This window comes from Galendromus occidentalis, unplaced genomic scaffold (assembly GCF_000255335.2).
Source record: "Galendromus occidentalis unplaced genomic scaffold, Mocc_1.1 scf7180000077433, whole genome shotgun sequence".
Taxonomy (NCBI): Eukaryota; Metazoa; Arthropoda; class Arachnida; order Mesostigmata; family Phytoseiidae; genus Galendromus; species Galendromus occidentalis.
In genome coordinates this window covers 235,000-262,865 of record NW_003805421.1, presented here as the reverse complement: position 1 = coordinate 262,865, position 27,866 = coordinate 235,000, and the positions used below count along the sequence as shown (strand labels likewise).

General features: G+C 50.4%; 2 protein-coding genes across 2 annotated transcripts; one reads left to right on the top strand and one right to left on the bottom strand.

The window, feature by feature from the left end:
• Positions 1–1,628: 1,628 nt before the first annotated feature.
• Sys1 (Sys1 golgi trafficking protein) lies at positions 1,629–3,123 on the top strand. The gene is made up of 3 exons (XM_003742842.2): positions 1,629–1,685; positions 2,029–2,242; positions 2,368–3,123. The coding sequence occupies exons 2-3, from the start codon at positions 2,033–2,035 to the stop codon at positions 2,620–2,622; spliced, it is 465 nt and encodes a 154-aa protein (XP_003742890.1). The 5' UTR covers positions 1,629–1,685; positions 2,029–2,032; the 3' UTR covers positions 2,623–3,123.
• Positions 3,124–11,223: 8,100 nt separating this feature from the next.
• Positions 11,224–25,911, bottom strand: LOC100907568 (uncharacterized). The gene is made up of 5 exons (XM_003742841.3): positions 25,836–25,911; positions 20,257–20,386; positions 12,111–12,256; positions 11,822–11,984; positions 11,224–11,737 (listed from the first exon to the last, which is right to left on the bottom strand). Exons 1-5 carry the CDS (start codon positions 25,909–25,911, stop codon positions 11,503–11,505), a joined length of 750 nt encoding a protein of 249 aa, XP_003742889.2. The 3' UTR covers positions 11,224–11,502.
• Between the last annotated feature and the right edge of the window lie 1,955 nt (positions 25,912–27,866).

The window sequence follows — 27,866 nt, the reverse complement described above, 5'->3', positions numbered from 1 at the left end:
TATCCATCCATCCATCCATCCATCCATCCATCCATCCATCCATCCATCCATCCATCCATCCATCCATCCATCCATCCATTCCATATACCATACCATACCATATATAAATAAACGCCGCGCGTCTGTCACGTTGGGATCTATGGCAGCTACCCGAAGGAGGGGTGCGATCGGTACCAAATTTCGGCAAGGCATCCGAGCGCTCTTCATTGCCCCTCAGGCCAAATTTGGTTCTGAGGGGTTGCATCTCAGTGCCAGAATTCGCCCTCAGAAGTCTTCCTCGCCACACCACAGTGCTGCCGAGAGCGTTTCCCTTCCCACCCATGACTCGCCGCCGCGGCCAAAACTGTCGCAGATTCGCGCACTCAAGAATGACCGCGAGCATATTCCGTCGCCGCGGCAAGATGCGTCGTTTTTTCAAGCTTCCGCCGCCGCGCACTCAGGGCTAACCGCGGATGCTCGCGAAGCATGTGGCTTCCAAGTTTCTGATCGTTTCAACACGCAGTCAGAGCGCATATTCGAGGCCTAAATAAACTCCTAACGGTTAATCGAGCTCCTCCGACTCCAAGAATATTTTACTGTTCAGTGTACCCTAAGGCCCTAAGGTGTCTGTCTTGAGAATATTTTTCTGTTCCGTGTTCCTCGAGAAGTTTGTGTTTCACAATGGATTCAGCGATTGAAGAACCGATCGCCTCTCGAGCTCGCTCAGGTTCAAGATCTTTTCCGACGCAGGGAGCATTAAGGCAACGTCAACACAGAGGTACACTATCAACCGTGAACGGATTCGCGAAGCTGATCGCATGCAACATCGACAGAGAAGACGTCAGAAGGGTAGAAGGGCACAGCAGCGGGCTCTCGAGGCGATCTCCGTCAATCGCCCTCCCTGCTGGAAGTAATCGCCCTACGCAACGTGTTCCGAAGTTCTCTGTTGACTTCCTCCGAGTGTCCGAATGTTCAATGCTTCACATTGCAAGGAATGCCCGAGACTGTGACACCGGGAGCAATGCATGCGCCAGCAGCGCATCGATCCAGCGTTAGGCGCGCCCGGAGGGCGCGCCGAACGCTGGTAATGATAATAATCATGGCTTGGAACATCATTGTGTCTCCTCAATCCAGCCTATAAGCCGCAATCGTCGCTCCGAAGCCGGGTGTCGTTGCGTTGAGTTCTCAGCGGACCTTCTTCTAGGTCTCTCGTGATGACCCTCCCGGCAATCACCGGCTCGCACCTTCTGATGCCGAAACGCTCGCATTCCGCGAATGGGCAAACCTAGAATGTGATCGAATCTCGCGAGTAGTCTAGTTGGCGGCTTCCCCGATATTCGAACTCTGCGCTCTTGCCAATTTATCCAAGGCAGCGGAGGGCAGATTGCATATCTCTTTCTCCTTTCGTCTGCTAGCCTCAATCCTAGTCTTTGGCCGTGTCCCGAAATCATCCCCTGGGATCGGATCCTTCATTCACGGACGCCGCTGAGAGGGTAAACACTCGGTGTCGTTCTCCGCTAGACGAGCGATGCTCTCCCTCGCGTCCGTGGTTCATCGAGGTACAACTTGAAACCGGACGTGAAAATGTCGGTCATTCCTTGAGTCCCCCGGAGAAGACGTCACTTGATACATCGGAATCAGCTGTTCTTGACAGTGAGCGATGCTGGAGTGCTGAGGATCGGCCTCATCTCCCTTCAGCCTTGCAGGTGGGTCACTGAGGCTTTATCGTAGGTTTTTCCCCGCGCTCGACGTATTTTCTACTTGCCGGAGACCCCGACATGTGTTTTCGCAGTCTCATGGAAATTTAGAGACAACATCGATCAGGAAAGCGTTCATCCACGTATTTTTCTCAATTCGCGTAAACCGGAATGGAAGGTCCAAAGGTCAATAGGCGTCATTTCGTGCGCCGAATAATCTCATGTAATGCTATTTGCTCCACGTACATGGAAGCGGTTCTTTTGGTAGGAATCGGTTTGAATCAGGAACAATCCTTCCTCCGGTTAAGGGGTCAGCGCCAGCTAAATCTTCTGTTTTTTTTCTCCACTCCAGGAAAATGGCCGGCTTCCGTTACTGGGTTTGGGACCCACCGTTGATAATTTCACAGATCGTGACGCTTCAATGCGTGTTCTACGCAGGACTCGGATTTGTGATCTGGTTTATCGATGTACTCTTCCAACAGAGTCTTTCGCTTGAACAATTGTTTTCCTACGGCGCTGTTCATCTCAAGAGTGCGATCGGCATTGGCACCGTGCTGGCGTACATGGTGAGAGAGACTGGCGTTATTTCTTTTCTCTGTGAATGATCGTTTCCGGAGGGGAGATTCGAATAGAACTATCAACACAATCTATGCTTCCGGCGAATATCTGTGATGGATTTTTCTGCTTCCAGCTGAACGCCTGCATATCTGCCTCGGCTCTTTGGTACTTCGTCGCACGCACGAAGCAGTGTCTGGATTTCAGCTGCACAACGCATTTCTATCATCTGCTGGCTTGCTGGTGTTACAACGGACGTTTTCCTTGGAGTCCGGGCTGGTGGTTGCTCAACGTTTGTTCGGCGACGATTATGTGTGTTCTTGGAGAATATCTCTGCATACGGACGGAAATGAAGGCGATCCCGCTTCTAGGGAACAAAGCCGAGCTATAGTTACGGCAGGAAAGTCCGGCGAGAAATAGTTTTCCGCATGGAACCGAGCCTCGAGAACTAGGGTATACGTGGTCGCGAAGACTTCCGGGATGGTCTTCAGTGGGAAATTGCTGCTCGCGGAATCCGGGAGGGCTGTCATACAGGATGCTCGGTGTGGTCGTGGGTCTAGATGGTCAGGAGCCTCGAATCAATCCTGAACGTTGATTGTGCCTCTTCCGAACGTAGCGAGTATCATCAGGGGGGGAATGTTATCGTGCATTGATTCTGAAACAAACCTTGTTGAAGCTGCCGATCGAAGGCTAAGTCGCGCATGAAACCACATGGCGAGACCATCGTCTGTCAAAGATCGATAGGATAAGTGCGCGGAGAATGTCGGATGCCAATTTCAAGAGTGTGATACGTGAGTGCAAGATGTGATAAGTGATGATATCGCAATAGCGTTGGTGTACAAAGGATGTGTATATTCGAATCGGATCGTGAGGAATAGAACTGTATCTCATGTTTTGATATCTCGAAATTCTCTTCTCTCTTCGGGGTGCACGGGGTGAAACATTAATCTTGTGACGAGTTGCGCGAGCCGTTCACGCAGGAGGCCGGAGCTGAGAATTCTCGGTCGAGTCGAGACGGATCGGAGCGATTTCATGATCATCCACGATGACGTGATGGGGATCCCCTCCCCTAACGTGCCTGAATACACGCCGTTCCGCTCTAGTACGGGAACGGGAAACCGAAGAAATACAGAATGAAAGGGTCGCCACCAAGTTTCCCATGCTCCCTCCTCTTCGACGCAAAAAACATGGAGTCTCCATGTCGGGAATTCCTTGTTGGAGTACGTTCGGATCCCTGAGCAACAGATTCCTCTCGCGTCGTCTTGATTGCAGAGAATCGGCTGCAAGCAACGAGTCCTTGTGGTGCGCCTCTTGTATTTGAAATGATTGTCAAATTCGGAGGGACAGACAGAGATAGACTGATTAATGACCACCAGGATTCTGGGTCCGTCGCCATGCCGCGCGGAGTAGAAACCGTCTTTGGCAGACTCACTCATCAAATGGTCATCTGGTCAAATGAAATGTCGGATTCTTGGACCTACGGGATGTTCGTGGACGATTCGTGCTCCTTTTTGGAGACGGGACCCTGCCCAAGACTGATTCAATGAATCAGAATGGACATCAGTATAAGGATAGTAACGGAGACTTCCTCGAGCCGCTCATAACACTGTCAGATATCGGTTTCAGCCAAAGTCACAGGTTTCGACACCCTATCGTTCGGTAGGACCGAGAAGATGTATTTTCACTCGGAGAGAGGACCCGTCGGGAACGGTGAGTCAAGATCACAGGACAATTAAGGGAGCCGATATATCCCTGATCAGGAATCAGGATATGGACTCGCTGGGATGCGCCTATTCCAAGGCAACACCGGCAGGGCGTGCTTCCCGAATGACAACTGCCTCGCTCCGACATCACGGTGTCCGAATCGTTCGCCAACAGCTCATTCATTTTTTACCCTTTATATTGTATTCTCTCCAGCTCCAGATATTAGAACTCGTTCTATCCTACGAAGGTCGAAATTCATGCCTGATCGATCGCGACTTTCACGTAGCTCATCGAGCCCTGCAATTTAGCCCTTCTCGTGTGCATTACTCGCCGCGGGCAACGGCCGGAAACGAACAAATATCGCGGTATGACGACGATACCTAAGTCTGCGGTTACCGCTATGGAAGCGAGATTTTGGAGAACACGATCGAATCACACATCACACCATACAGATGCTTCCGGTCCGTCGCGCATCGCGCCAGGTCCAGCTCGTAGCCAAACACCGATTGGTCACCGTTACGAGTCATACACGAACACTGAACTTATGGTACATATTCCATACACATGTGTGTAATTCAGAAAGAAAGATGGATTGATATATTCTCGTTCGGTATTCGATTCCTCGACGGAGATTCTCGAGGATGGTGGCAACCAGATCGGAAGAGAGCTTGCTTTACGGGGGCAGAATAGGTCCTTGAAAACACCGGGAAATGGCTCAGGGGAAGCGAGCGCGATGATTGCGCGAAAGCGCGGTCGAGGACTCGTGTGATATCGAACTGTTTCAAGATCTTGTGTCTTTTGTCGTTCGATAAGATGGAAGCTCAGTCAGACGACAACGCATTATTGAAGATCCTGAGCGGAATTATTTCCGTATCGGATAGAATTTCCGGGGCAGGAGAAGGAATCGGTTGGAGAGTCGTTGATCACCGGAAGGAGTGGGGAAAGCCCCTGTAAACTCAGTTTGAGCGGCTTCCTGGAGGTGAGAGGGCGGAAATATTCCTGCAACGAAGAAGAAGTTCGAGAAGGAGAGGATGAGGATCCCTCACCTTATGAGCAGAGGAAGGCTTCCTCGATTGCGGAGATTCAGGGACTTATACTGCACCGAGCATCGAAAATGGCTCAGGCTGGGACCTTGTCGGACCGGCTGTGGATGTGTGGATCCTGTCGAATACGAGGTTTCCCCTCATGAGCATGAAAACTGTGAAAACTGGTAATCAACAGGTCCTCGTCATCCACTCCGTAGTCTTCTTTCCGTTCGTACTCATCACCTCACCCAATCGTGCAGCTCCTGTTTCCTCATCAGTAGTCGGAGTCTGAGGAAATATCGGAGGTGAGAGGGGCTCCGCGATTCCCTGTGGTTCATGTGATATCGAACATCTCACTCAGATATAGGTAATAGATAAGGAAGAGAAGATGTGGCTCTCAGATATAGGTGAGTATCTCGAGACTCGGGACAGTAGAAGGAAAAAGACCCGATGATGAATCGAAATCATTAGGATCTCAACGGGGGCGGCCATCATTTCTGAGCTTGGGCTTGTCCGTGGCACTCGCTCCCTTTGTCTCAAAGTTTTGTAAACACTGACCAAAATTCCGACCATCTCGCCGCACGGACCGCCCTCGACTCGAGAGTCCAACAGAGAATACGATGAGAGCAGTCAGAGATTGAGTCTGTCAGTGTAGGACTGAGCTCACGTCCACGTCGGTGAAGAAGCACTTCCTCTTCAAATCATGGACGACCCCATCATCGTACTGCTTTTGTCGATTCGTGAGTTCTTACGTTCCTCCATCGTCCCCCCTAGGCCCTAAAGGGGAAGGTGAAGGTGAAATTATATAGGCGAGAGGCTATTTTGAGTCGGGATAGAAGCACCATGTGTGATGTTATGCGGGGAGTCCCTGGATAGAGTAGTTATACCGGCTGGATTTTTCTTGAGGAGAACTGTGCACTTATCAGTTTCGAGATCAGACCTACACGAGAGCGACACGGTTTTCTGCCAGAAGTAGAAGAAGTCGAAAGATCTCAAACATGACGAGTCATCATGTGAATTCGGTCAGAGACAAATCGACACCTCGAAAGAAGTGAATTTCCAGCAGGATCGGTGCGCTCGTCTTGGATAGATCGCAACTGGGGAATTCGAGTCGCAGCTTGAAGTTTCGGCACCGAGATCATGCGATGACCCACAGACCTTTCATCTCGGAAGAACAATCAGGCGTTCCCGCCATAACTCTACATATGTATAAGTAAATGTTGGAATCCGACGGGGTGCTCCGTGGCTCCATGAGCGTCGCGAGTTTCCGTGGAGTAGATGTTCCGAGTAGGCCTTCCAGCGGATCGGATCCGCGGATCCGGATCCGCAAGATCCGCATGATTTTCGTGGATCTGGATCCGCAAGATCTGCAGGACTTCTACGGATCCGGATCCGCACGAGTTTGTTCCACGAATGTAGGGAAAAACCATCGTACATACATAGTAGTCGGGAGGAAAACGACCATTAATCGCGTTTCTCCGATGGAGGAAGCAGGTAGCGCGAGTCATGAATTTCCCATTTCGGTTCGGAAGCTCTCGTCTCAAAACTGAGGGCTTGTTCCCTCACTCATTCCCCGCCGACAAGACGGCTCTGCACGTCGGACTTCGCTGCGACTTATGACCGGGATCCGGTCGATAGCAGCTGAGAGACAACTGTTCATACCTCAAGCGCAAGCGTTCTTATTCCGCAGTTCGTGATCTGGACTGCTCCCCGCGAACAAGTTTGTTGAGCCTAAAATTATCGAGAATGAACTGCAACCCTCCTGCCGGGACGAGCCCGTACATCCATTTTTGTTGTTCTCCTTTTATTTAGACGGAGCATTCCTCATCATGGAGGACTTCAAGGTAGCGACGGATCAGAAGAGCTGGGTTTGGAAACATTTCTTGAAGTGTTCCAAAAGCGGAAAAGGCATGAAATGCTTCAGGGTAGGCTCCGCATAAATATCATAAACATATGGAGGTCAGCAGCGAATCCGCAGAGAACTGTACATAAGTTGTACACATGTATACGTTTTTTCTGGATCCGGTTTGGTGCGGATCTTATCCGCGGATCCGAGCCCAAAGGATCTGCGGATCTCCACGGATCTTTGGAAGGCCTAGTTCCGAGACCAGCCAACTGAGGATGTCGCAGACTCTGAACTTCGATTCCATTCGGTAGGAGCTAGGATTTCAAATCATTCGCATATTTCAGCGATACTTGTGCTGGCGTGCTGCTGTTATTGCTGTTACCTCTGTTGCTGTCGCCGCACGGTAGTCGTGGCAGGAAACGTGAGTATTTTCATCCGTCATTCACTGAATGAAGATGAGCCGCTGAACGAATCGCAGAATGGTGTTCGACGATATTAGTCTTGGTCATCTGAAGGAAACATGGCCAACATGCGATGAGTCGGGCTGTGGAGTCCGCCCGGAATCCGCTTGGAATGCATCGATCTCCGTCCTTGATTTCAGGGGCCTGTAACCTCTAATACCACTTGCGTCGTGAGTCTCCCGCAGACGCACTCCATCCCGTATTCACACTTGACGGAATCTGCACCACCGTATACTCCGAAGTGATCCGGCCCAGAAGATGATCGCTCCTGATTGATGAGAGAGGAATCGCCTGCCGCATCGATCGCATCTCGCTCCAGGACACAGTTCGGGATATGATTGCCCTTGTTGTCTTCGGGGACATCATAAAGTAGACCTGAGCGCTCATTGTCAATCGTTCGGCTCTCATTAAAGTTCATGGGACGGTCAATATTCTCATCTCTATTTTCATCATTTCATAAGAATATCGAGCGGAATATCTAGCCAAATGAGGATACCTTATTGTTCCCTGATGGTGGCCAAAGTTGAAGGCTCCTGGGGGTCTCGGATTGACTTACTCGGGTCGCCCGCACACCTTCAATTCTCACCTCGAAATTTTTCGCGGCGAAATATTGCTTAAATCGCGGCGTGTCGCGGTAAGAAAAATATAAACTCGCGGAGGACACCAAAATTACCTCGAAATCACGGAGAGCTACCGAAGTCGATTCGAATTCCTAGCGAGAGTCACTCCCAAAACCAAATGAGCTTTCCAAGTTTGACCCTTTGTAGCGACTCTTGATCCGCTCGAGTCTTAGAGCCCGTGGCCGAGCTCGAGAAATGACGGGGTCCCAAAGAGCCCGTTCGAGGTTTTGCGCACCTTCGATTCCGAGAGCCTGATTCCACCATGAGGGGAAAAACCCCTCTGGGTTGTTTGGAGGAAGTTCGATTTATTATTATCGAGTCTGCATACGTATAAATTGCCGGGAATCGCTGAAAACTGTTGAAAATCGCGCTTTCCACGAACTTCGCGGTTGACGCGAAAAATATACATCCCCATTCATGCGTAGTGCAGGTGGGGTTCGATGCGGCATTGAGATCTCGCGATTGAGATCGCAGCATCCTCAGGACATCTACGGCCGCGGGAGCTCCTAAAATGTTGCGGCGAGCTGACTGCGTTGAGGATAGCAGTTCCGCGACCGAATATCGCGGCTCCTCGCGAGGAGATCTTGCGTGAAAATGCGGAGTTCACTCCAGATTCGCGGATGAAGTAGTTGCTCCTCGAGGCGGAGGTTCATCGATCGGATAAAATCTTGATTCGACTACTTTTTTTGTGGCAAAGATCAAACGACACCCAGGTCTCCCCGAGCTCTCTTGAGGGTCAGAGCCCACGCCATTGAAACGGCTCTTCCTCATTTCAGCTTCAGGATACGAGTGCGTTTTGACGTGAAAACGTGTTCAAAATATCTCTAGTAGCCGGTCAAAGGAGCTTCGTCCTCCATGCAGCGGGATCTACCCCGCTTCCGCGGGGCCAGATCTCCGCTGGCAGGCATCGGATTATCGAACAGGGTTCTGAGTTGAGCTTAAGTCGTCCGTCCGAAATTGTAAACGGAGGTTTCGCCGAGATTCGATAGATAATTACGAAGCGTGCAGCTGAGTCTCCGAAGAGGACTTCATTTTTTGGTGTTAGCCATGAGACCGAAGACAAGAACCATCATGCGAGAAAAGCGAAAAGCAAGGGTAGCTGGGAAGATAGGGCAGTCAGAATAAGCTGCAGAATGGCCGAAAACATCAACGGAAAGAGCACGAGAAATTCGTGCTCGTCGTCGTGCAATGGCCCAGTCGTTAGGGGCCAACACTGAAGATCTTGGTGCGCTGAGTTTGATCCCTGAAGATGGCAATGTGAGTCGGCAAGAATCGGTACATTTCATGCGTCAGAATAGCAATAGTCGAAACGAGCTGAGTGGCCTCTGAGATAATGCTGCGAATTTCGATGGAGGTACCGAAACCGAATGTATGAGGTATGCGGCTCACGAATGTAACAACGAGGAGAGCGACACAGCGATTCAAAAATATATCCCTTGACACCGAGTTCGGGCATGAATGCGATGTCTGTGATCGCCTCCGGTTTTTCCGCGATCTCAAAACAGTGAATCCTAGCATGGCGATGTTTCTGCGGGACCATTTCGAGGACGAGGATACCACGGTTTTCGAGCTGTGCGGTAATTGTTTCAGAATGTGGAAAAATTAAATATTCCGACTCTATGTATAATCCGTATTTCTCCCGCTCATGAGTCTAATCATCCTCATCCTCATAATCTATAAACACAGAAAGTTGGATCACCTACCGCCAGGCTCATGCAATACACAATCACGAGAGACGTTTTCACGCAAACATGCGGTAATAGCTCGCTGCTACCTTTCCGTTTTTTTCTGCGTTTTCTAGCGAGAACGAGATGAATAGTTCATCAACTGTAGAAACCACGAATATCGCGGAGATCCCTGAATTTCCCCAAAGATCGCGCTTGCCGCTAATGCCGCGATGGCCGCAGAAAACCCACAGCCCTACTCATGAGTCATGAGGTTAATCTTGTACGGTTTTCAGAACGAGCCAAGGCCGGCCGACTTCTCTTGCGGAATGTGTATGTCTATAGTTCTTTCCAAGCAGCGATCTGTTGTGAGGCGCAACTCCGCATACGATTAGAACTACATTTGCGGAGATTCCCGCTAGTGAAACAAGAAAGTAATCGCTTGGCGCCCGCCTTATCTTGCGACGGAACGATTCCGAGCTTGTTTTGGAGTAGGTCTCTAATCCCATTGAAGAGCCAACGCTCGGGAAGGATCCGTAGCTCGGTCAACAGGCTTTATGTGATGAGGCCAGACTTATTCCAACTCCGCTCAAATCGTCAGACGATCTAGTCGGTTGCGAATCGGAATCCATCAGGTTGGTTCGAGGTAAAGCGCCCGAATGTTCAACGCGCGCCTCCCCACAGATCCGGATACTCGCCCCGAGTACCCGACTCAGGGAATGCGCAACGTCCCATCGAGGAGTACGATACCACACCTAGGGAGCGCTTTCCAACTGCTATCCTGGAATTCTCTCATGGAAGACGTAGGCAGCGGGCGGAATTGGAACTCGACGGGAGAGTCGAGTACGGACAGCACTGGTTCCGAGATGGATACCTGTCTCGACTGGTAGAAGCTCTGATCATCACCTTCAATGGTCCCATCGCTTCCCTTCGTCATCGGTCACCACTTGCTTACAGAGAAACTGCGGCGCGGCATCTTGTGGTCTAGTTCTCGACGGATTATACCACGAGAAAGTACTCACCCAGCCTTGGGGGAAATTACGCATTAGAGAAAAGGTTCATCCAAGAGCTGGAGAATTCCGAATTAGAAGACAATGTCACGCTGCTGTCGCTACACGATTCGTCGGTTCAGCGTTTCTTGGGGTAGACCTCCCAATGGTACGGGAGGTGTCCCCGGATGCGCGTAGGAACGGAGGATTCTCTTGCCTGTTTTCTTCTCAGATGAATTCTCTATATCTCTCAGTCCTCCCAGCTGGGTCACGGGTCCGTCATCGAACCATCTAGATCTAGATTCTAGAAGCTCTGGGAACCGATTATTCCGACTATTCACTTCCCCGATTCAATCATGGAGTACTACGCTGTGAAAGCCTAGCCGGTCCCCCTTAGTTACTCTAATGACCGCATTCATCGGTGGCCGCTGCAGCGTTATCGTCCTGGACTTCAATCGATACCCTCCGGAGCACCAATTTCTAGATCATACAGAGTAATAATGGCGTCTGGAGAGCATGTTTATTCGGTTTGATTTTCCCCGGTAGAGCCATCGGGACGGACAAATCGTTTTCGCACGAATTTCTCTCGAACTGAGGAATGTTCCGGCTCTGCAGGATGCCTATAGGCCGAAAAACTGCCTCCGACAGATGAAGAAACTTGCACTCTGCTGTGCAAATATTCGGAGTTCGAAGAAGAAATTCAGTGCACCAAGTTGTAAGATATCTCATAAATATATTACATCACAGTTCATTGGTCATAGCTTCAAACATCGCACGCTTCTTGCGATCCGTCTCTGTCCTCCTATATCTCCTTTCCGGTAGGTACATTTTTGACTGACTATTTCTATCAAAGCATCTTCGTCTACCTCCCCAATTGATGAGTGAGAATCGATGATTGAGCCTCGGCGGAAAATCTTGGTTGGTTGCTTCACTCAGAAGTTCGCAGAGAGAGGTCAGCTTTGTCACGATCTTGAGAGAAATAGCAGAGTGGTCAGGAGCGCAAACTGGAGACCGAGGCTCCAAGAAGGCTTCGCGGCTGAAGAACACCCCTCATCTCCGATTGGAAGCTCAGCACAGTACGGATGTACGAGTCTCGCTGTCGCTTTCGTAATTATATCGTCCGCGAGATCGGCAGCTTCGGTCCCGCATCGGACCTCAATCATCGAGCGCGTGCACCTGATGTGGTCTCTGAACATGCTGTAAGGGGGGATAGAGAAAACTTGAGCTCAAGCTCGGAGAAGCTCCATTCTGTGACGACGACCGACCCAAGGGATGACGTACCAACAAATCTTTTTCGACCGTTGATTGAAGTTATCATCTGGCAGTACCACGGAATTGTTGGCCGCTCCTGGGTCCTTCAGAGTCAACATTGACAAATGCCTGTCAGCACATCTTTTGTAATCGTCTTGCATAGTGGAGAAACACGAGGAATGCCGTAGATACGCTGGAATTCCGATTTTCCTCATTAGCTCCTGGACTGGGTTGAGAAGAGCTCAGTATCGGAATTCCGAGCTCGACCCTGTTCGACAGTTTTCTTTACGGCTCATAGGCCGGGAAGAAAGACACCAACCTTTCCTAAACGAAGACTTCTTGTCGCAAAAGTCGGAAATCATTTGCATAGCTCCGTTCGTGAACCTCGAATAACTCTGCTTTTGTCGGTCACTGAAGCATTTCACGGCGAACTTGTTCACACACTCGACGGCCATGTTCAGCTCACTGGAAATGAATAAATACATACGAATTAGCAGCCTTCCATTTCCCTCGGTACCGGAATATTCGGGCTTTCAACATTTCTCCAGTCTCCACATGACCGCAACTTCTGTTAAGCACACATTATTATCAGCGACGGGCGTCGCCGAGGACGTCGACGAGGCATTAGGTCATTTTCTCCACCGAGCCAAAGGAGAAGGAGCTCATTCCGAACAAACGTTGACTCATTACTATTACTGTCATCTGTGGTAAGTCCACGCTCGAAGCAAACCATTAATTCTTCCGAGCAGTTCTGCTCTTACCAGAGCGAGTAGATTACGTATCACGCAGGTTTTCAAGCAGCACTGCGATAGCGCAATTGGTGAAATTTCAGCCGTGAAAGATCGGTCGAATCCGGCACCCATCGGAGTATTTCGCGAAGAAAATGGGCATATCGCGAAAACCGTATGAGCATTTTATTTTTTGCCCCGTGAAAACTGTGAGCTGAAACGAAGTCGACCTGAGTGTCCGTTGAATCGATCGATCGCTTTCCGAAGCGGGAACTCTGACTTACATACTGTGGTGTGGAACCCCACGGCTAGACATCCCGGTTACAGCACTGAGAATTCAGACCGATAGATAGCGGTTACTGGTTATCGTGGTCTGCTCGCTGCCAACGAAGACCTTCACTGATACCTTTTGGATTTAGAGCGAGTAGTCGTTCGGTTCCCATTCAACGTTTTGACGTGAAAACGTCTTCGAAATGTCTCTAGTAGCCGGTCAAAGAAACTTCGTCCTCCATGCAGCGCAATCTTCCCCGCTTTTGCGGGGCTGAATCTCCGTTTGTAGGCATCGGATTATCACGAGGATTGGGTCAAAAGATTGCAAATTTACGAAACATGTCCCGATGAATTTTCGTACGGAACTGAACTGAGAAGGAGGTTCCATTGGACGATTTCTGTCGACTCTCGAAAACCTCTGTTGAGCCGCATGAATAATTGTTTTCTAGAATAAGGGGAGAATGGTCCGCTCAAGCAGTTGAAAGGAAGTAAGATTCTGATGTATATCGGTGAGGACATGGACTGCAAGTGACTCAAGACAGTTTGTCCGAGGAATAATTTAGTTCGTAGAGATACCTATCCCTTGCTCTGGTGGAGGAAACCGCTGCAGCTATGCAGGTTTTCTTTATCTACTTTCAGACCGCGTATCAAGTAAGTTTCCTGCACTTAGGATCCTGATCGGAGGACGATCTTGAGTCGAACAGGGCTCTGAGTTGAGCTTAATTCTTCCGTCCGAAATCTTAGACGGATTGATTCTATAGATTATAACGAAGTGTGCAGCTGAGTCTCCGACGAGGACTTCATGACAAGAACCCTCATGCGAGGAAAGCGGAAAGCAAGGGTAGCTGAAGATATAGGGCGGTCAGGAGCAGCTGCGAACAGGCCGGCAACATCAACGGAAAGCACGAGAAACTCGTGCTCGTCGTCATGCAATGGCCCAGTCACCAGAGGCCAACACTGAAGATCGTGGTGCGCTGAGTTTGATCCCTGAAGATGGCAATGTGAGTCGGCAAGAATCGGTACATTTCATGCGTCAGGACAGCGATAGTCGAAACGAGCTGAGTGTCCTCAGAAATAATGCTGCGAATTGCGATGGAGGTACCGAAACCGAATGTATGAGGAATGCGGTTCACGAATATCAGTGGAGGAGGGCGACACAGCGTTTCAAAAATATATTCCTTGACAACGAGTTCGGACATGAATGCGATGTCTGTGATCGCCTCCGGTTTTTCCGCGATCTCAAAACAGTGAATCCTAGTATGGCGATGTTTCTGCGGTACCATTTCGAGGACGAGGATACCCCGGTTTTCAAGCTGTATGGTAATTGTTTCAGAACGTGAAAACATTAAATGTCCAGCTTATATGCATAATCCGTAATTCTCCCGCTCATAAGTCCAATCATCCTTATAATCTAATACAGAAAGTTAGATTACCCACCGCCAGCTTCAAGCAAAACACAAGAGACGGTTTCACGCGAACTTGCGGTTAGCTCGCTACTACCTTTCCGTTTTTTCCTCGACGGCTCTTTTACTTTCTCTTCTGCTAGCTCATCGCTCATTTCCTCGCTGCCTCAAACACCCATATGAGTGTGGAAAACAGTAACAAGGCGTCATGTGATGGATTTGGGGTGAGCCCCGCAGTCCAGCGGAATGCCGCTAATAATTGGAAGGGGCAATTCCCAGCGGGAGCGTAAGCAGCTCTCTATCTTAACGAGGGCCTAAAGCTGTGGTTACCAAGCAGTTATGCCATTGCTGAAATAGGACAGATCGTCCATGCGACAAGAACGACGTCGCTGGTAGCGATGCTCTGAAATCGATCCTAACCGCGCCCCGCGCAAACTTTGTATCGCATATGCACTCGCTGCCGATGCGGCGTAGCCGGCGTTGCGGATCAGGGGCCTCAGCCTGGACTATAATTTTTGACGAATTTCGTTTCCAGATTGATACGCTCTTCGGGATCCGGAGTGGTTTCAATCATTTGCCGAATCTGTGCAATGACAAGAGCGAAGTTCCACTTGGCTAAGAGTGGCTCGATCCGCGACCGAGTGAAGCAGATTGATTGCGAAGGCTGTCACTGGCACGGTCGAAATTACTCTGTCCTATCATCAGCCGATGAGTGATGAATCCACTCACAGGGTCCGTGGAACAAACCTGACGAAGCGTCGGTAGATGAGTCAATAGGAATTCTCTCAACGATTCAGAAGCAAAGGGAAGAAAAGAGCCCTAATGCATGAGAGGAAAGCACGGGAGCACGTCAGCGGAAAAACAGCACCCACCCAGGGTGCTGTTTTAAGGGCACAGATTCAGTTGATGACGAACGAAACGACATCTCAGAATTGTGTTCGAGTGGAAAGACCCGACCTATCGGGTCGACCACTCCCGATTTCAGAAGGAGGCGGGGATGGAGACAGCGAACTCAGCACAGGAACACTAGAGGCCGATTCACACGGATGACAATGCCGACGAGGCAAAGCTTCGGTTCGTGTTCACGAAACATCAGAAAAAATCTTAAGGCACTTTCATTCTCCGGGATGAAGCTGAGAGGTGTACAGCTGGGGGCCGAGGCTGGTGAAGCGTCATTTTCGCCTCTTCTATATATTTTTCCTCAAGTTTCATTCAGTCCGTGACCGTGGTCCGATTCCGATATCGCACATCCAGATCTCACGACTCGAAACGAACAGCGTCGTCGTCTTCCTGACGAAAGCAGTTTTGCAAAACAAACGAACGTTGTCGGAAGCACCTTTCATACGCGTGAGGAACGACCACGAAGCGAGAATGCGCAGAGCCACCAAGAGCTTTCATTAGTTCTAATTCTGTTTGAAAGAGAAAACTCGACCGCGTCGGAGCTCCGGCAGGGGTGGTGGATTCTTCACGTCATGAAAATAGATAGACACATAAATAGTGCGTCGACGGCCCTCCGCTCCCGCTGAAGTCAATCCATTGACTCGAGCGTCGCAAGATTTCGGTCCAATTTCGCTAATCCGTCGGAACCCCCTTTCACTCTAGCGGATTCGTACCGGGCAACTGTCGGCGCTTCGCCGGCCCGCCCGCCAAGCTATCGCGCCGAAACCAACATTCGATCAGTGAACGAATTTCCTTCAGCCGATTTTCTCTGTTTCAATATTGGACCATGTATTGCTGGCCAGCTTGTCGTCGGGCAACAATGCGCTGAGAGCCGTTTCGGACTTCTCGGAATTCCGCCCAAAGTGTGATGCCGTTTGAGAACCTCACCCGGAGCGTCCCGAGGGCGCTCGATAAGAAATAGTCCGATCTCAGCCCCCCTCCGAGCCGAGAAATCTAAGGAGGCTGCACCCGGTCTCTCCTCTTGATAAGGGCTCCATGGTAACCGAGCCTTATCCTCGAAGAAATAGGTACTCATCGACGTCCAGGCAAATAAAGAAATGAAATCATACCGATTGATCGGAGTAATTTCAAAAGCGTTCATTGAGAAATGAAATTAGGTTTCTCTCTCTCTCAAACCCTCGAAATGAAGAAAGAAAGTACCGGCCGGTGTCTACGCGACGCTTGAGGGAATGTGGTCCGGACCGGTACCTTGGACCGTTCTGTTACAGACGAGTAAGGCTGTGCAAGTCGTCTGCGCCGGGCTCGGCGTCATGTCTGGCGAGCTTAAGCAGCAGGGACGAATGGCCTGCGGCTCAGGCGGCAAGCGCATCAGCATCATCGACGACGTAGTCCGACGAGCCTTGACGCTAGTCAAGCTGTCGATAGAACGTCGAATGCTCGTCATCGGACAAAGTCATTGGACAGAGTACTTTCATCATACGAATACAGCTTGCCCTGCCCCTTTTTAGCAACATCGAGCAACAAGATCGGCATCGCAGTGTTGTCGCGTGTCATGAGCCGCCGGTGATTTTTTGTATTTACCTGCTCGATTCACCGTTAGTGCGGGGCCTTTCAGATGGAGAAATTGCCTTCACTCGAGCCGAACGTGTCCCACGGGCGGATTTAGAGCGTCCGACTCCTCCGATCGCTATGGAAGTTCTCGCGCAACGAACAGAAAAATACCTAACAAAACGCCCGCTGCAGCTACTAGTCTGCCGCTCGATTGGAATTCCGATCGTGTGAAGAGCCGAGCGGAGACATCGCTGCTGAAACGTATCCGAGTCACAAGCCCGATAGACATCAGCAGAGCGAATGACTTTGAACCTCCCGGATACGTGTACGGTTCTGGATGACGGTCAGCGATAGCTCGATTGATAGATCCATCTATCTCTCTATCCACCTTATCATCCGTTCATTCATTCATCCATCCATCCGACCGAAAATCGGTGCCTCGAGCGCTCGTCACCATTGTTCTAACTGTCAACGGATGATCGATGGGATGAAGGAGCACTCATCGATTTTCGGTGTTTTACGTTGAAGAACCTTCATTCTGCTTTTGAAAAAAGTTGTCTCGTGTTTTTCGTTCAATATCTCCGCACATGTCCGATTGATTTCGGGAAGCAGGTCTTCGACACTGCTCGATTACTAAGCGCAAAAATTAGATCGGTTTGCAAGGCTCTGATTGAAGCCAGCGAGAGGAGTCATACCGCGAGAACTCCGCACTCAGCCCCATGGTGCCTCGAGATGGTCGTTTCCCCTACCTTAAGATAGCGAGGAACGGGTAAACGGTTTGTTTTACATTTCGGAGATGTTGGCCACAACATCACCAGCATCAAGAACGCCAACAACGGGGTAAATCAGTTCGGCGTGACATACATTTATTCGGTCTTAACGCTTTACGGTTGGGATTTTCTTATTTTTACTCGGCGGCCATTGTCCGTGCGCGGCTCGTAGTCGTTCACGCCGTTGTTGTTCCCGCCACAGAGGTAGCGATCGAAATTGCAGCGACGCATCTGACTGGAGATTTTCCCCGTGTAAAACACCCTTTAGAATCAAACAGTCATCCCAGGATATCGCAGCGTGGAGGATACCGGCATAGCAGCTTCCCACGATTCGCTGCTTCGGACTCTCGCTGTGTCGATATCATCGGACACAGGTTAGGAATGTAAATTGAACGGCCAGATATCCGTTAGGGCGATCGATTCACCGGTCTCGTGTTTCGCCCGCGGTGCTCGATATCTTGGTCTGATCCCTCGAACAGAACACGACTGCCACGGATTAGATCCGAGCACTGCAAACAAATTTATCCCGCAACGAACCAATTCGAACCTTGCCCTGATGAACTGCTGAAGGACATTCTGCGAACTCAGTCGAGCTTTCGACTGAAATTTGAATTCTTTGTCCGCGATCGACCGACCGAGCTGATAGCGGAGCGACCGAGCTTGTTCGTCAAGCAGAACCGAACGAACCGAAATACCAAGCTGAGCGTTGAACGAACAATCTCAGTGACCGTCATAAATAGAGTGGTTGCTGCTTGAAGAATAGCTGCCGAGTCGACCCTGAGACTTGATACGCAAATGACGCCATCAGCTTCGCTCCCAAGGGAGGAAACGAAACTAGTAAGAGGAATCAAACGACGCCAACGTACGAGGTCCCGCGCGGATTCAGTCAGGAATAACATCTAAAGGAAAATTTTCTCGCCGTGATCGCGACGAGATTCACTACTTATCATAACGGTGATGGCAACCTGATCGGCGACCATCGTAAAACGGAATGCGATCATATAACTCACCGCGTATTCCCAAGGCATTCGGCGCAAGAGCCCCCTTGCGGCACGCCGAAGAATCAGATGCCCATCATCGTTCCCAGGCAAATTTTCGTGAAACCATATATCCGCATTGAAAAAGGAATCAGTATACCGATCACTACCCGAGAATCAATGGATCGAGACTCACAGCCCTCAGAAGAGGAATGGCAGCGGTCAAAATCAAATTTCTCACCGCACATAGGGTGTGGAGTCGGCTCCCTGGTCTCGAATCGGGGGGTTAGAATTATCGGAAGTCGAATGCTGGCGATGTACATCTGAGAAGACTATTTTTTTTCAAGTTGGGGGCAGAATTGCTCGTAAGCAGGGAGAATACCATCGGCAGCGGTACAGATCCGGGAGTTCGTCTGTACACGCAAGACTCAATAATTCTATTCGATCTTCGTGAGCCAACAAAAGAAATTCCGTCTATATTCCGGATGGGTGTATGGATGGTCCTTCCGCCGGGAAGCAGGAACGATCACATGGTGCATTTGAGGAGCAATACAAAATCCACATCGAAAGCTTCGACCCTTCATTTCCGAAATCTGATCAGCACTCCATGACCAGGCAGAAGCATCGACTGCTGGACCTAAGCGATCGTGAAGATCGCAGGATTCCAGCTTGCGGAGTTCCACTTGAGGGAGCTGGGAATCGTGGGGAACCGGTCTCGAAGGACTTCCCAGACGTGATCCGATGATTTGAATTCAAGAAGCGGATTCCTTTAGAAGAGCTCCGCTATCGTTTTATGCGGCCGCTCAAAAAACAAACACGGGTCGTCGCAACGCGTGAAAAAACATCGCGCATCGAAACGACTGTCGCTGGTGCCGTGCAGTCTCTTGCTCGTTCGGTCGTTGGGGAAATCCATATCGTCATTGTGAACGGTCAATCGAACGCCAGATGACCGCACAGGGGACTCCAGCTTAGTGGACCTTGCTCGATACTCGCGATCCCGACCGGAGCGGCACACATCCCATTTAGTCAACGGTGCGGGAAGAGTTTAATGATTTTTTAAGCAGGAGGTCCAGAGAGGCATGCATTCGGTGGTCAGCGGAACGCTTGATGGCCGACCAACCAAACGAACGAGCGACGGTCCGTCTGAATTAGTGCGAGGACGAGTTTCAAGCGACAAGCTTCGTCGACCGAGCTTTGCCACAAATCTCCGCAGCCGCTGTGATCAAGAGCCGAGGCGCGACGGCCGAGCAACAATGAAAGCAATATCAGAAAAAGATGCTGAACCGAGGAAGAAGATTGCAAGACATGAGAGGAGCATTGTGATCAATTTGCCAAAAAACAGGTGTTTTACATTTAATGCGGTGGAGCTTCGTAAAGTCTGCCTATGAGGATTCTCTCTGCGTTTGCGTGCGGTCGCTACGCTGGATAACGGAATCGAGCCCTATCGATCGCGGTATTTTTTTCCGTAATGATCCGCCCCGGACTTCCATCAGAATCTCCCCGAATTGTTCACGAGGCGGAATCAGTCCGCCCCCCCTGTCGGAATTCCGGATATATGTCTGGCGTTTTGAAAATTCGAACTCTCGAACGTATATCGATATGAGCCACCTGACGAGCGCGCTTTTGCGGAGAACGCGAAGGTTGCACATACGTGAATACGAGGTCGACCAGCTGATTTTGGATATCCTGTTTCGTGGAATGAATTCCCCTCTCGTTACGGGACCGTGAAGAATAAGAATTCCTTCTTCTTTGTAGATATTGCATCTCCGGCCTATTTGGTCCCGAAAATTCATCAGACGTTCGTGTACATCTGCTTATTCGCTTCTTGTCTTGTATACGCGGCATCTTCATGTTCGGGGAACTTACTCGCACAGCGTATCGTCTTGCGGAAATTCCTGTTCGGTCACGAGCCCCTCCAGCTTCTTGATACATGTTGTCACGGCTTCCGAATTGCAGTCGATATTCGTTAACGATGCACTGGCAAAGCGAATTACTCCTGGAAATTGGAAAAGTTGTGTTAATGGACCGGCGTTCGAAACAAACCGTCGCTTCAAAACCAGGATCGCCCTCGTTTCACAAGAAAAACACAGCTGCAATTATTGGAAGCGAAGGTCGTCGAATGCGTTTCTCAAAATTTCATAGAATACGGAATATGCCGCGAGCATTCTAGGAGTGGAACTCCGTGAGCCCCGAATTCCGGTGGGCAAAACGATTGGTTCACGACTGCGACGGAGCACGGCTGAGCCAGCTCCCCACCGCGATATGATCGAGCATGCTCGCTACTCTGAATTCAAACGCACGAAAGTTGTGGGGAGCAAGGGCGCGTAGACTCTCTCGCTTGAAGAGTTGACCCGGGTTCGGGCAGCAGCTTCCAACTGACTGATATCCCTGATTCGGGTTCCAGTACTGCCATCACAGATTTTCCCGCTCAGGTCTTTCTTCCCACGAAGTACAAATTTGCGCGAAAATCTGTAGCAGTCTCGCGGAACCGGAGCTCATCTATCCTCGTAGTTCACACAGTACCGAAGAACAACGCCGCCGTCGACTTCTTTTCGCATTTCGGAAATGATTCGGATTAAATTAAACCGACCGACCAGCCAAGCAAACAACCCAGAAAGGCAAGACGAGATGATTCCCTTGCAAGAACAAAATCTGCGTATATCTTTTCGGGAAGAGCTATCCGAACCGTTGCCGGCCGGCAGCTCGCTAAAAAAAAACTGCCGGGGCCATTCGCTCGTCTGGAATCGCTGTTCGAATCGAGTACACATCATTCTGTCGCGTACAGTACTCTCTGCGCCGCCCCTGAGGTAACTGGGTTTTGATTCATCCAGATCGGGGCGGGGTCCGTGGGGGCTTTTTTCGGCAGCCACGGTCAAGATATGCGGAAATTTCGAGCTGGTACATGTTTGGCTGACTGAGATGACTTGAATCCTATCCGGCAAGCTTATCGGACAGCTGCGCCGTAGGCTCGAAGGTGTTCTCGTTCGATCGCAGTGTTGACGGTTGCTCCCAAGACGTTCGAGACTATCAAAAAAAACGCTGGCCGGGGCGGAAGAGAGCGGGGGTCCCGCGGCGAGCCGAAGCTGCATCCGAAGTGCTCCGATAACCCTTTTTTGAAGGCCTCCGGCCCTTCATCCCCCGGAACTCTCGGATGAAGAAGTTCACTAATCCAATATTTTCTATGCATCAGTAATGCAATGTTTGTGACTTCGCTCAGGCAAACTCATTCTCGACAACATTCCGCCTTATTCTTCCTTTCGCCGGGCCGCCGGCAGCCGTCTTCGAGATCCATCCATTCGGAGCCCTGTAATTTGGACAAATCGATGACGAATGAGGATTTCTGTCTGATGGAGGATCTTTGATCAAATAGAGAAGGGAGAGGGAATCGAAGCCTTCTCGCGCCTCTAAACGCATTGAACGCAGCCTAGTCAGGCTCAGAGGGACCATCTCGACAGTGTCCAGTGTTGATCGGTGATTGAGGCCAGTCTTTTCGCTGTCGCGATTGACGCGAACCGAAACTCCTCGACCCATCATTCCTTAAATGAAGGCGAGATTCTGATGGTTAGGCGATCGGATCTCGCTGATCGCACGCGAACAATGGATATCGTAAATGCGCACCGGCCTGCGGATTGGAACGAGATTAGAGAGCTCGAACTTGGAAAGGTCCAAAGGAACGACCCACAACACAAGACAAATTACTCCGACGAATAATGGGGCCGCGGTAAGTCGTAATCACTAGCTAGACGAGCAGGCAACGGCAAAAGTGTTCGCGCCACCGCGGAGAGCCTCCGTGACAAGCTTCCATAATTCTGAATGTCCCTGACTCGGATCAGAAGTCGTAACTCCCGAGAAAAGAAGATTGAACATACATTTCCCATTCTTGCCCCACAATCGTTCGGCCGTCGGCAGATACTTTCAATCGAGAGTTTCTCAGAAATCTTGCCATCAGCGGGCTGTCCACGGAGACATCGTAAGACAGTCCGCGGCTTACTTGAAGGGCCGATGAATATCGTCCGGACGACCCCGTTTATCGAAAACAAGCTAATTAAAATTTATCAAAGCTGCAGCCTCATTGATGTACGTCGGGGTCATTTTCCCGTTCTGATTCTGTGGAAGAGGCTTCCGGGCAGATCGGGAGGAGAAGGAAGCGTCGGGTCAAGCAAGAATCATGCTGGCAAGAAAAACTGAAAATCTCGCGGCAAACTTCAAATTCGTCGATCTGGAATGATTGTGGACGTCGCAGGGTTCGATACGGCTGCAAATTTTTTAAAGAGGCTTGAGTCATAATCGAGATGATTGGTCCAACTTCATACTGTGGGGAAACCGAATATCCAGACCGTGATTCAGATTATTTATTTATATCCATCCCCGATTAAAATCGGAAGGGTGATTAGATATTCCCTGAATAGAAGCCCCCCAACTCTGACCGTCACTTTATTCAGCAATGTTTAAGTCAGCCACGAAAAGAAGAACGGCAGTGGATCCTGATCTGAATTTCCTTCTAGGACAAAACAGACCGACACTCTCCATCGTATTTTCTGCATTGTTATGCTTAGAATTCACTCGACTTGTTTCCACCGCAAATCGCTTGAAGTTCGTCTTATCTGACGTCCAGCATATTTCACTCAAGCCAAGGACTCTTCTCTTGTTACTCCGGATGGCGCGGCGCCATTGAGATTTTGGGGGATGATCGCACGTCTCTGGGCTACGTCACCGACATTCCGTTGTGCAGGTGGGATCTTGTCCAGCTGCGACCGCGACTGAATGAGTTTCATAACGGCGGAGGTATCGCGCCTTCGGAGCCCGGTCTGGAAATCAGGTTTTCCCTGTCCAACGCAAGAGAGATAAAAACAGGGACTTCAGAAGTTCCTCTTTTCTGCTAGTTCTGGTCATTGATTTTGCAAATGCGTTTTTTTTTAGTCTCGCTCCTTGTTGTTTCTCTTTCTTCGTTCGGAGCTATCGCTCTAGCCCCGGGACTCAAACGGTGCGCATCGGAGCAGATTTCTTGACAAGCGTTTTGAACTTTTGAAACATCCGCGAGATGTATCGTTGCGGAATTTCCGGTTCTGGCCAACGTAGGTTTTCGGGAAACTTCTTATCCAGAATTGATGCTCCTCAGTCGTGGTATGCGCTAGAGGTAGTCTGAGGCTCCCGTGGAACCTCGTGGGTTTTCTTTCAGAATTTAGTTGTCCATCCTGATAGCCTGTATCAGTGAGCTTCGATCCCGAGGAATTTTCCTGGTCGAGCGAAAGAGAGCACCACCGAGAGCTATCAGCCTCAAGTTGAGCTCCGCTGTCTTTTTTGAAGGGCTTTCTGTATTATCTTCCAGCCATACTTCGGAAGCTCGCTCTCAACCTTGTGCGATACCAATTTTCGAGAAAAATACGACCGAACGAGGAGGAAGCGATATGGCTTTTCACGAGTCGCGTCGGTGGAACAAGGCTCGTTAGGCTTTGGATTGTACGATTGAGGAACTTCACTAGTAATTATGCTGTCACCTTGGTCGGTGTCGAACAGGCACGCAGCCAAGCAGAAAACACTTTTGAGCACTTCTCGACTAGTCGTCGCGTTATTGTTATTCTGTGGCACGCTGCCGGTTTCCGCCAATTTGCTTTCGAGATCCGCGACCCTGAATGAGCTCTATGACAGAAAAGCGTAAGTTTTGGAAAAGCTTCAACAGTATCCGCTCGTCGGCAACGTACTGGTCGAATGCACATTTCAGTTCCAACCGTAGTCTCCGCGTGGCTGACTGACGTATCATCAGGTATATCGAGGTAATCCACGGGATACCTCTCCGCGATTCCCCTCGATTTCCCACGTCGCTGCGCCCCCGTCGCCACGCAGCGAGGAGAATCAACTCGCCGACAGACTCCCATCCATGGCTTTCCGCAGAAGATCGAGCATTGCAGGCGCGATTCAATTAATTCCGTATCCTCCAACCCCTTCAGCATGTCCAAACGGAGTCACCATCGACAGAATCGGGTTCGTTGAGATCCCTCGAAGCAGATTGGACATCACCGCAGCGCTGATGAGAAGTTGTGAGGACGAAGGAGCGAGCGGGACAATTTATAACGAAATCGTGTGAATAAAGTTACAGCAGAAGCATTCCCTCGGCCAGGTCGGAGCGTGGGTGCCGTGGCGCCCAGCGTTCAGGTATGCATGCACCGGCTCGTAATGAGCGCATTCGTGACCGTGTTAACATCTGCAACACTGACAGGTAGATACGAGCCACTTTGGACGCGGCTGCGCAGGACAACGAGCCCGGGTCGGTGGCGCCCGTCGCTAATTGACCAACGACTTGCAGTACGAGGAAGATAATGACTCGGTGAACTCCGTTCCGAAAACGTCTAAGCCTGTCACGATGTGAGCAAAACAAAGATACGGCGACAAAGTCACCGCAAGCGACGATTCCGAGGATCGCCCTCACTACCGTGTGAGCGAAAATGTCGAGTAAGCTCACTTCGAAAACAAAAAGCGTCACTCGATTCGTAAGACGCTGCGGGCCGGGAGCTAGGAGCGGAAAACGAACTAAAATTCGGGAAATGGAAAGAAGTCGATTCATGCCTGCGATGATAAATTAAAGTTTGGACCATCGAACGTGATGCTTCAGATCCGACTACAACAGGTCGCCGATCGGAAAGCGGGAAGAGCCCGATTACAACTCGCCTTTCTTTCTTTTTTTCTCTTGTTTTATTGCGGCGTGTAAACGTACCTCCAGGACCGCAGCGACGGTGGTATTACTCAATCGCGCACGGCCACACATTTCAGATAAATGCACGGGAACAAGTCCACATCTGATAAGTCGCCGCGCGACCGACCGAAAGAGCGACGGACGGACCGTCTGACTGACATTTCGTTCCACGATGGGGTGGTAGATCAACGGGACGTTTTCGAGATATGGGAGTCGCTTGGAACCGGAGTCGATTTTGGATATATCGCCCCTTGAGTTTCGCTTCATCGGAGCTCCCACTCCTACGCGCAGCCGATGAAACGACTCGGATCGGCGAAATTGCGCCGCTAACTTTCTGTGATCCCGCTTGAATGGACAGCGCCTATACGAGAAGGAGGGTGGGACTTTCGACTTGGAACGGAGGAGCGGGAAAATAAAAGATCTGGGATCGCTTGAACAAATGAATCAAGAAGTCAGAGATCAGCGATCGAGTTGATCAATGGAATTCCGAATGGGTAGGTGCATGCATGTTCCATTCGGGAAAATTCATCGAATCGAAAACCGAGATTCGAATGGGTAAGAGGGAACGATAACCGTTCGGATATGAATTCGTTGAGGGAACGATAGAGACCGCAATTTTTCGGTGTATTAGGCTGTGAATTCTATGTCTGTCTCTGTTCGTTGCAGGATTGGGAGGAGTCAGTCTCGGACTCTGGAGTCGTTCACTCTTTCGGAGAAAAAAGATGTCGTCGGCTGACGAATCTCGTTCACTAACCTTCAGACTTGACCACACAGATAGACAAGAGGAAAACCAGGAGCACTGTCAGTCGGTCAGGGACCGGAATCAGCATTTTTTTCTCTGTTGGTGAACCCGATCTCGAGTGAATTCCTATGAAGTATCCGAAAGTTCCTCAGAACACTTGTTTCACCAGGGTTACACATTCATCAGAAACACATCGAGCCATTGGAACGACTTCACAGTGTAACAGCTCAATCAACTTCTGACCACGTGAAGCTGAAGCAAAACGCTCTCACCCCCGGTGTTTGTTGCCGACGGAGAGGAGGCGATGGGAAACACCGGTTCCACTTTCACGATCGCCGACGTCTGCGGTCGGCCCGATGGTCTATTGGTCGCCGTCTCCTCGTTGGTAACGATTTTCCGATGCGAGAAGGCATTTGATCCATATTTGTATTCGGTGACTTGACAAAGAGCGGTACCGATAGATAACGCTTAGATTGGCAAACCCTGATGCCCGCCCCGTGTGGGTGATTAGCCGAGCCCTTCTTGAGAAACTTGTTCGGCGTATGCGATAAGTCGTCGAATGACTTACACGCGTACGTACCCTACGCAAGATTGTGGGGCTTCCGATTCGGAAGCTGCGCGATCCGAGGATTCCGGATCGGTGTGAATATGAATTAGCTGCAAACGGAATCGTCTGCAGCCTTATTTACGACATCGTAGCATGGACCTTGTCGAGATGAACGGAGAAAAGTCAACTCCGTTCCAGAGTCCGTGCAAGAGCTCTCCACGATACGCTTATAGCTCCTAGTCTTCGGGAGTCACGGAGACAGGAGCCAGATTCCGAATTAATGACCGACGTTCGATACTGTTTACTGCAGACATTGAGAGCATGCTGCCTCAAGCAGGCTCCGGTTTGGAGTGTCGGAGCCACAGCTGCCGTTGACTAGGAAGAATAACTCAACGGAGGATATCAACGGGGAGACCCATGAGAAAACCGACGTTCACGGTCAGCGAGCCCAGAGGGATACATGATAGGAGCGGGGTTTGCGTCTAAGTTCTTCTTTTCCGTCATCGTGGTATCGTGAAGGCTTTTGCCCGGGGCATTCAGATCGAATTCCTACGGGCCGTGCTTACGCCCACTGACGACTGCCACGTGAGAGCTCCTGTATCCGTCGGGAATCAGACCGCGGCCCGAATGCTGAGACCTACATCTGTAACTAGCGTGCTCCTTCCCACTTTTTTCTACGGGCCGAGCTCTCCGCTCGACAAGCTGAGTTTTTCGAACGCTCAGGGAGAGCGCTACGCCGGAAGCCCAGCCAAAGGGGGAGCGGGCCAGCAGGGCAGCAGGGCGGCGAGGTAGGCAGGCGTACGGGAGGGTGAGCGGGTGGACGGGCGGGCTAGCCGGCAGGCGGTCGTAGCTGTCGCCAGCATCGTCGGTATAGTATAGAGTTTGCCGGAGGAATCGGAACAACCACCCCTCTCTCTTTCTCCCTCGATTGTTCGATAGTCGATAAAGCATTAAAGGCACGGAACGCAGCATTTCTGAGATCTCGGCAGCGCACAGTCCGACGGAGTCGCAGTGAATTAGTGCCGCTACGCTGGTTGTCCGGACCGTCGACCTGTAGGAGTAGGAATCTTGTGGTCGTTATCAGCAGCAGAAGCAGCGGTGATTTCGCTCGGAAGACCTACGAGATCTGTGAAAGATTTTCCGTTGAAAACAAGCTCCAACAAAATCCGGAATCATGAGTAAGAGTCCGAATCAATGCGCACCGATTCGATCTCGATAAAGGAATTGTTCGTGACTCGAGGTTCTCAACGCGCCTAAGCACCTTCGAGCCTCTACACTCTACCCAATTTGAGATTCCAATGCACCGAAGATTCCCAGTTCGGGATCATGCTCGAGCCAGCACAAGCCATCCCGAACTCCATGGCGGATCCTAGGCGCCCTGATCTTCCTTGTTCTCGAACCTGCTCGAAACTTTGCTGTTCAGCTATGGGTCCCGCTGTACCCTACGCTCCGCTCTCGGGAGGCATTATCATGGCCGAGAACGTTTACAAAATACA

Bases quoted from the DNA above. Each gene is read 5' to 3' on its own strand.
- Sys1 (XM_003742842.2), top strand. From the start codon at position 2,033: ATGGCCGGCTTCCGTTACTGGGTTTGGGACCCACCGTTGATAATTTCA. The intron at 2,243-2,367 runs GTGAGAGAGACT...TTCTGCTTCCAG, and splicing joins GCACCGTGCTGGCGTACATG to CTGAACGCCTGCATATCTGC.
- LOC100907568 (XM_003742841.3), bottom strand. From the start codon at position 25,911: ATGCTGATTCCGGTCCCTGACCGACTGACAGTGCTCCTGGTTTTCCTC. The intron at 20,387-25,835 runs GTTAGTGAACGA...TCCAATTTCCAG, and splicing joins CTGTGTGGTCAAGTCTGAAG to GAGTAATTCGCTTTGCCAGT. The intron at 12,257-20,256 runs GTAAGTTCCCCG...ATTCATTTCCAG, and splicing joins CAAGACGATACGCTGTGCGA to TGAGCTGAACATGGCCGTCG.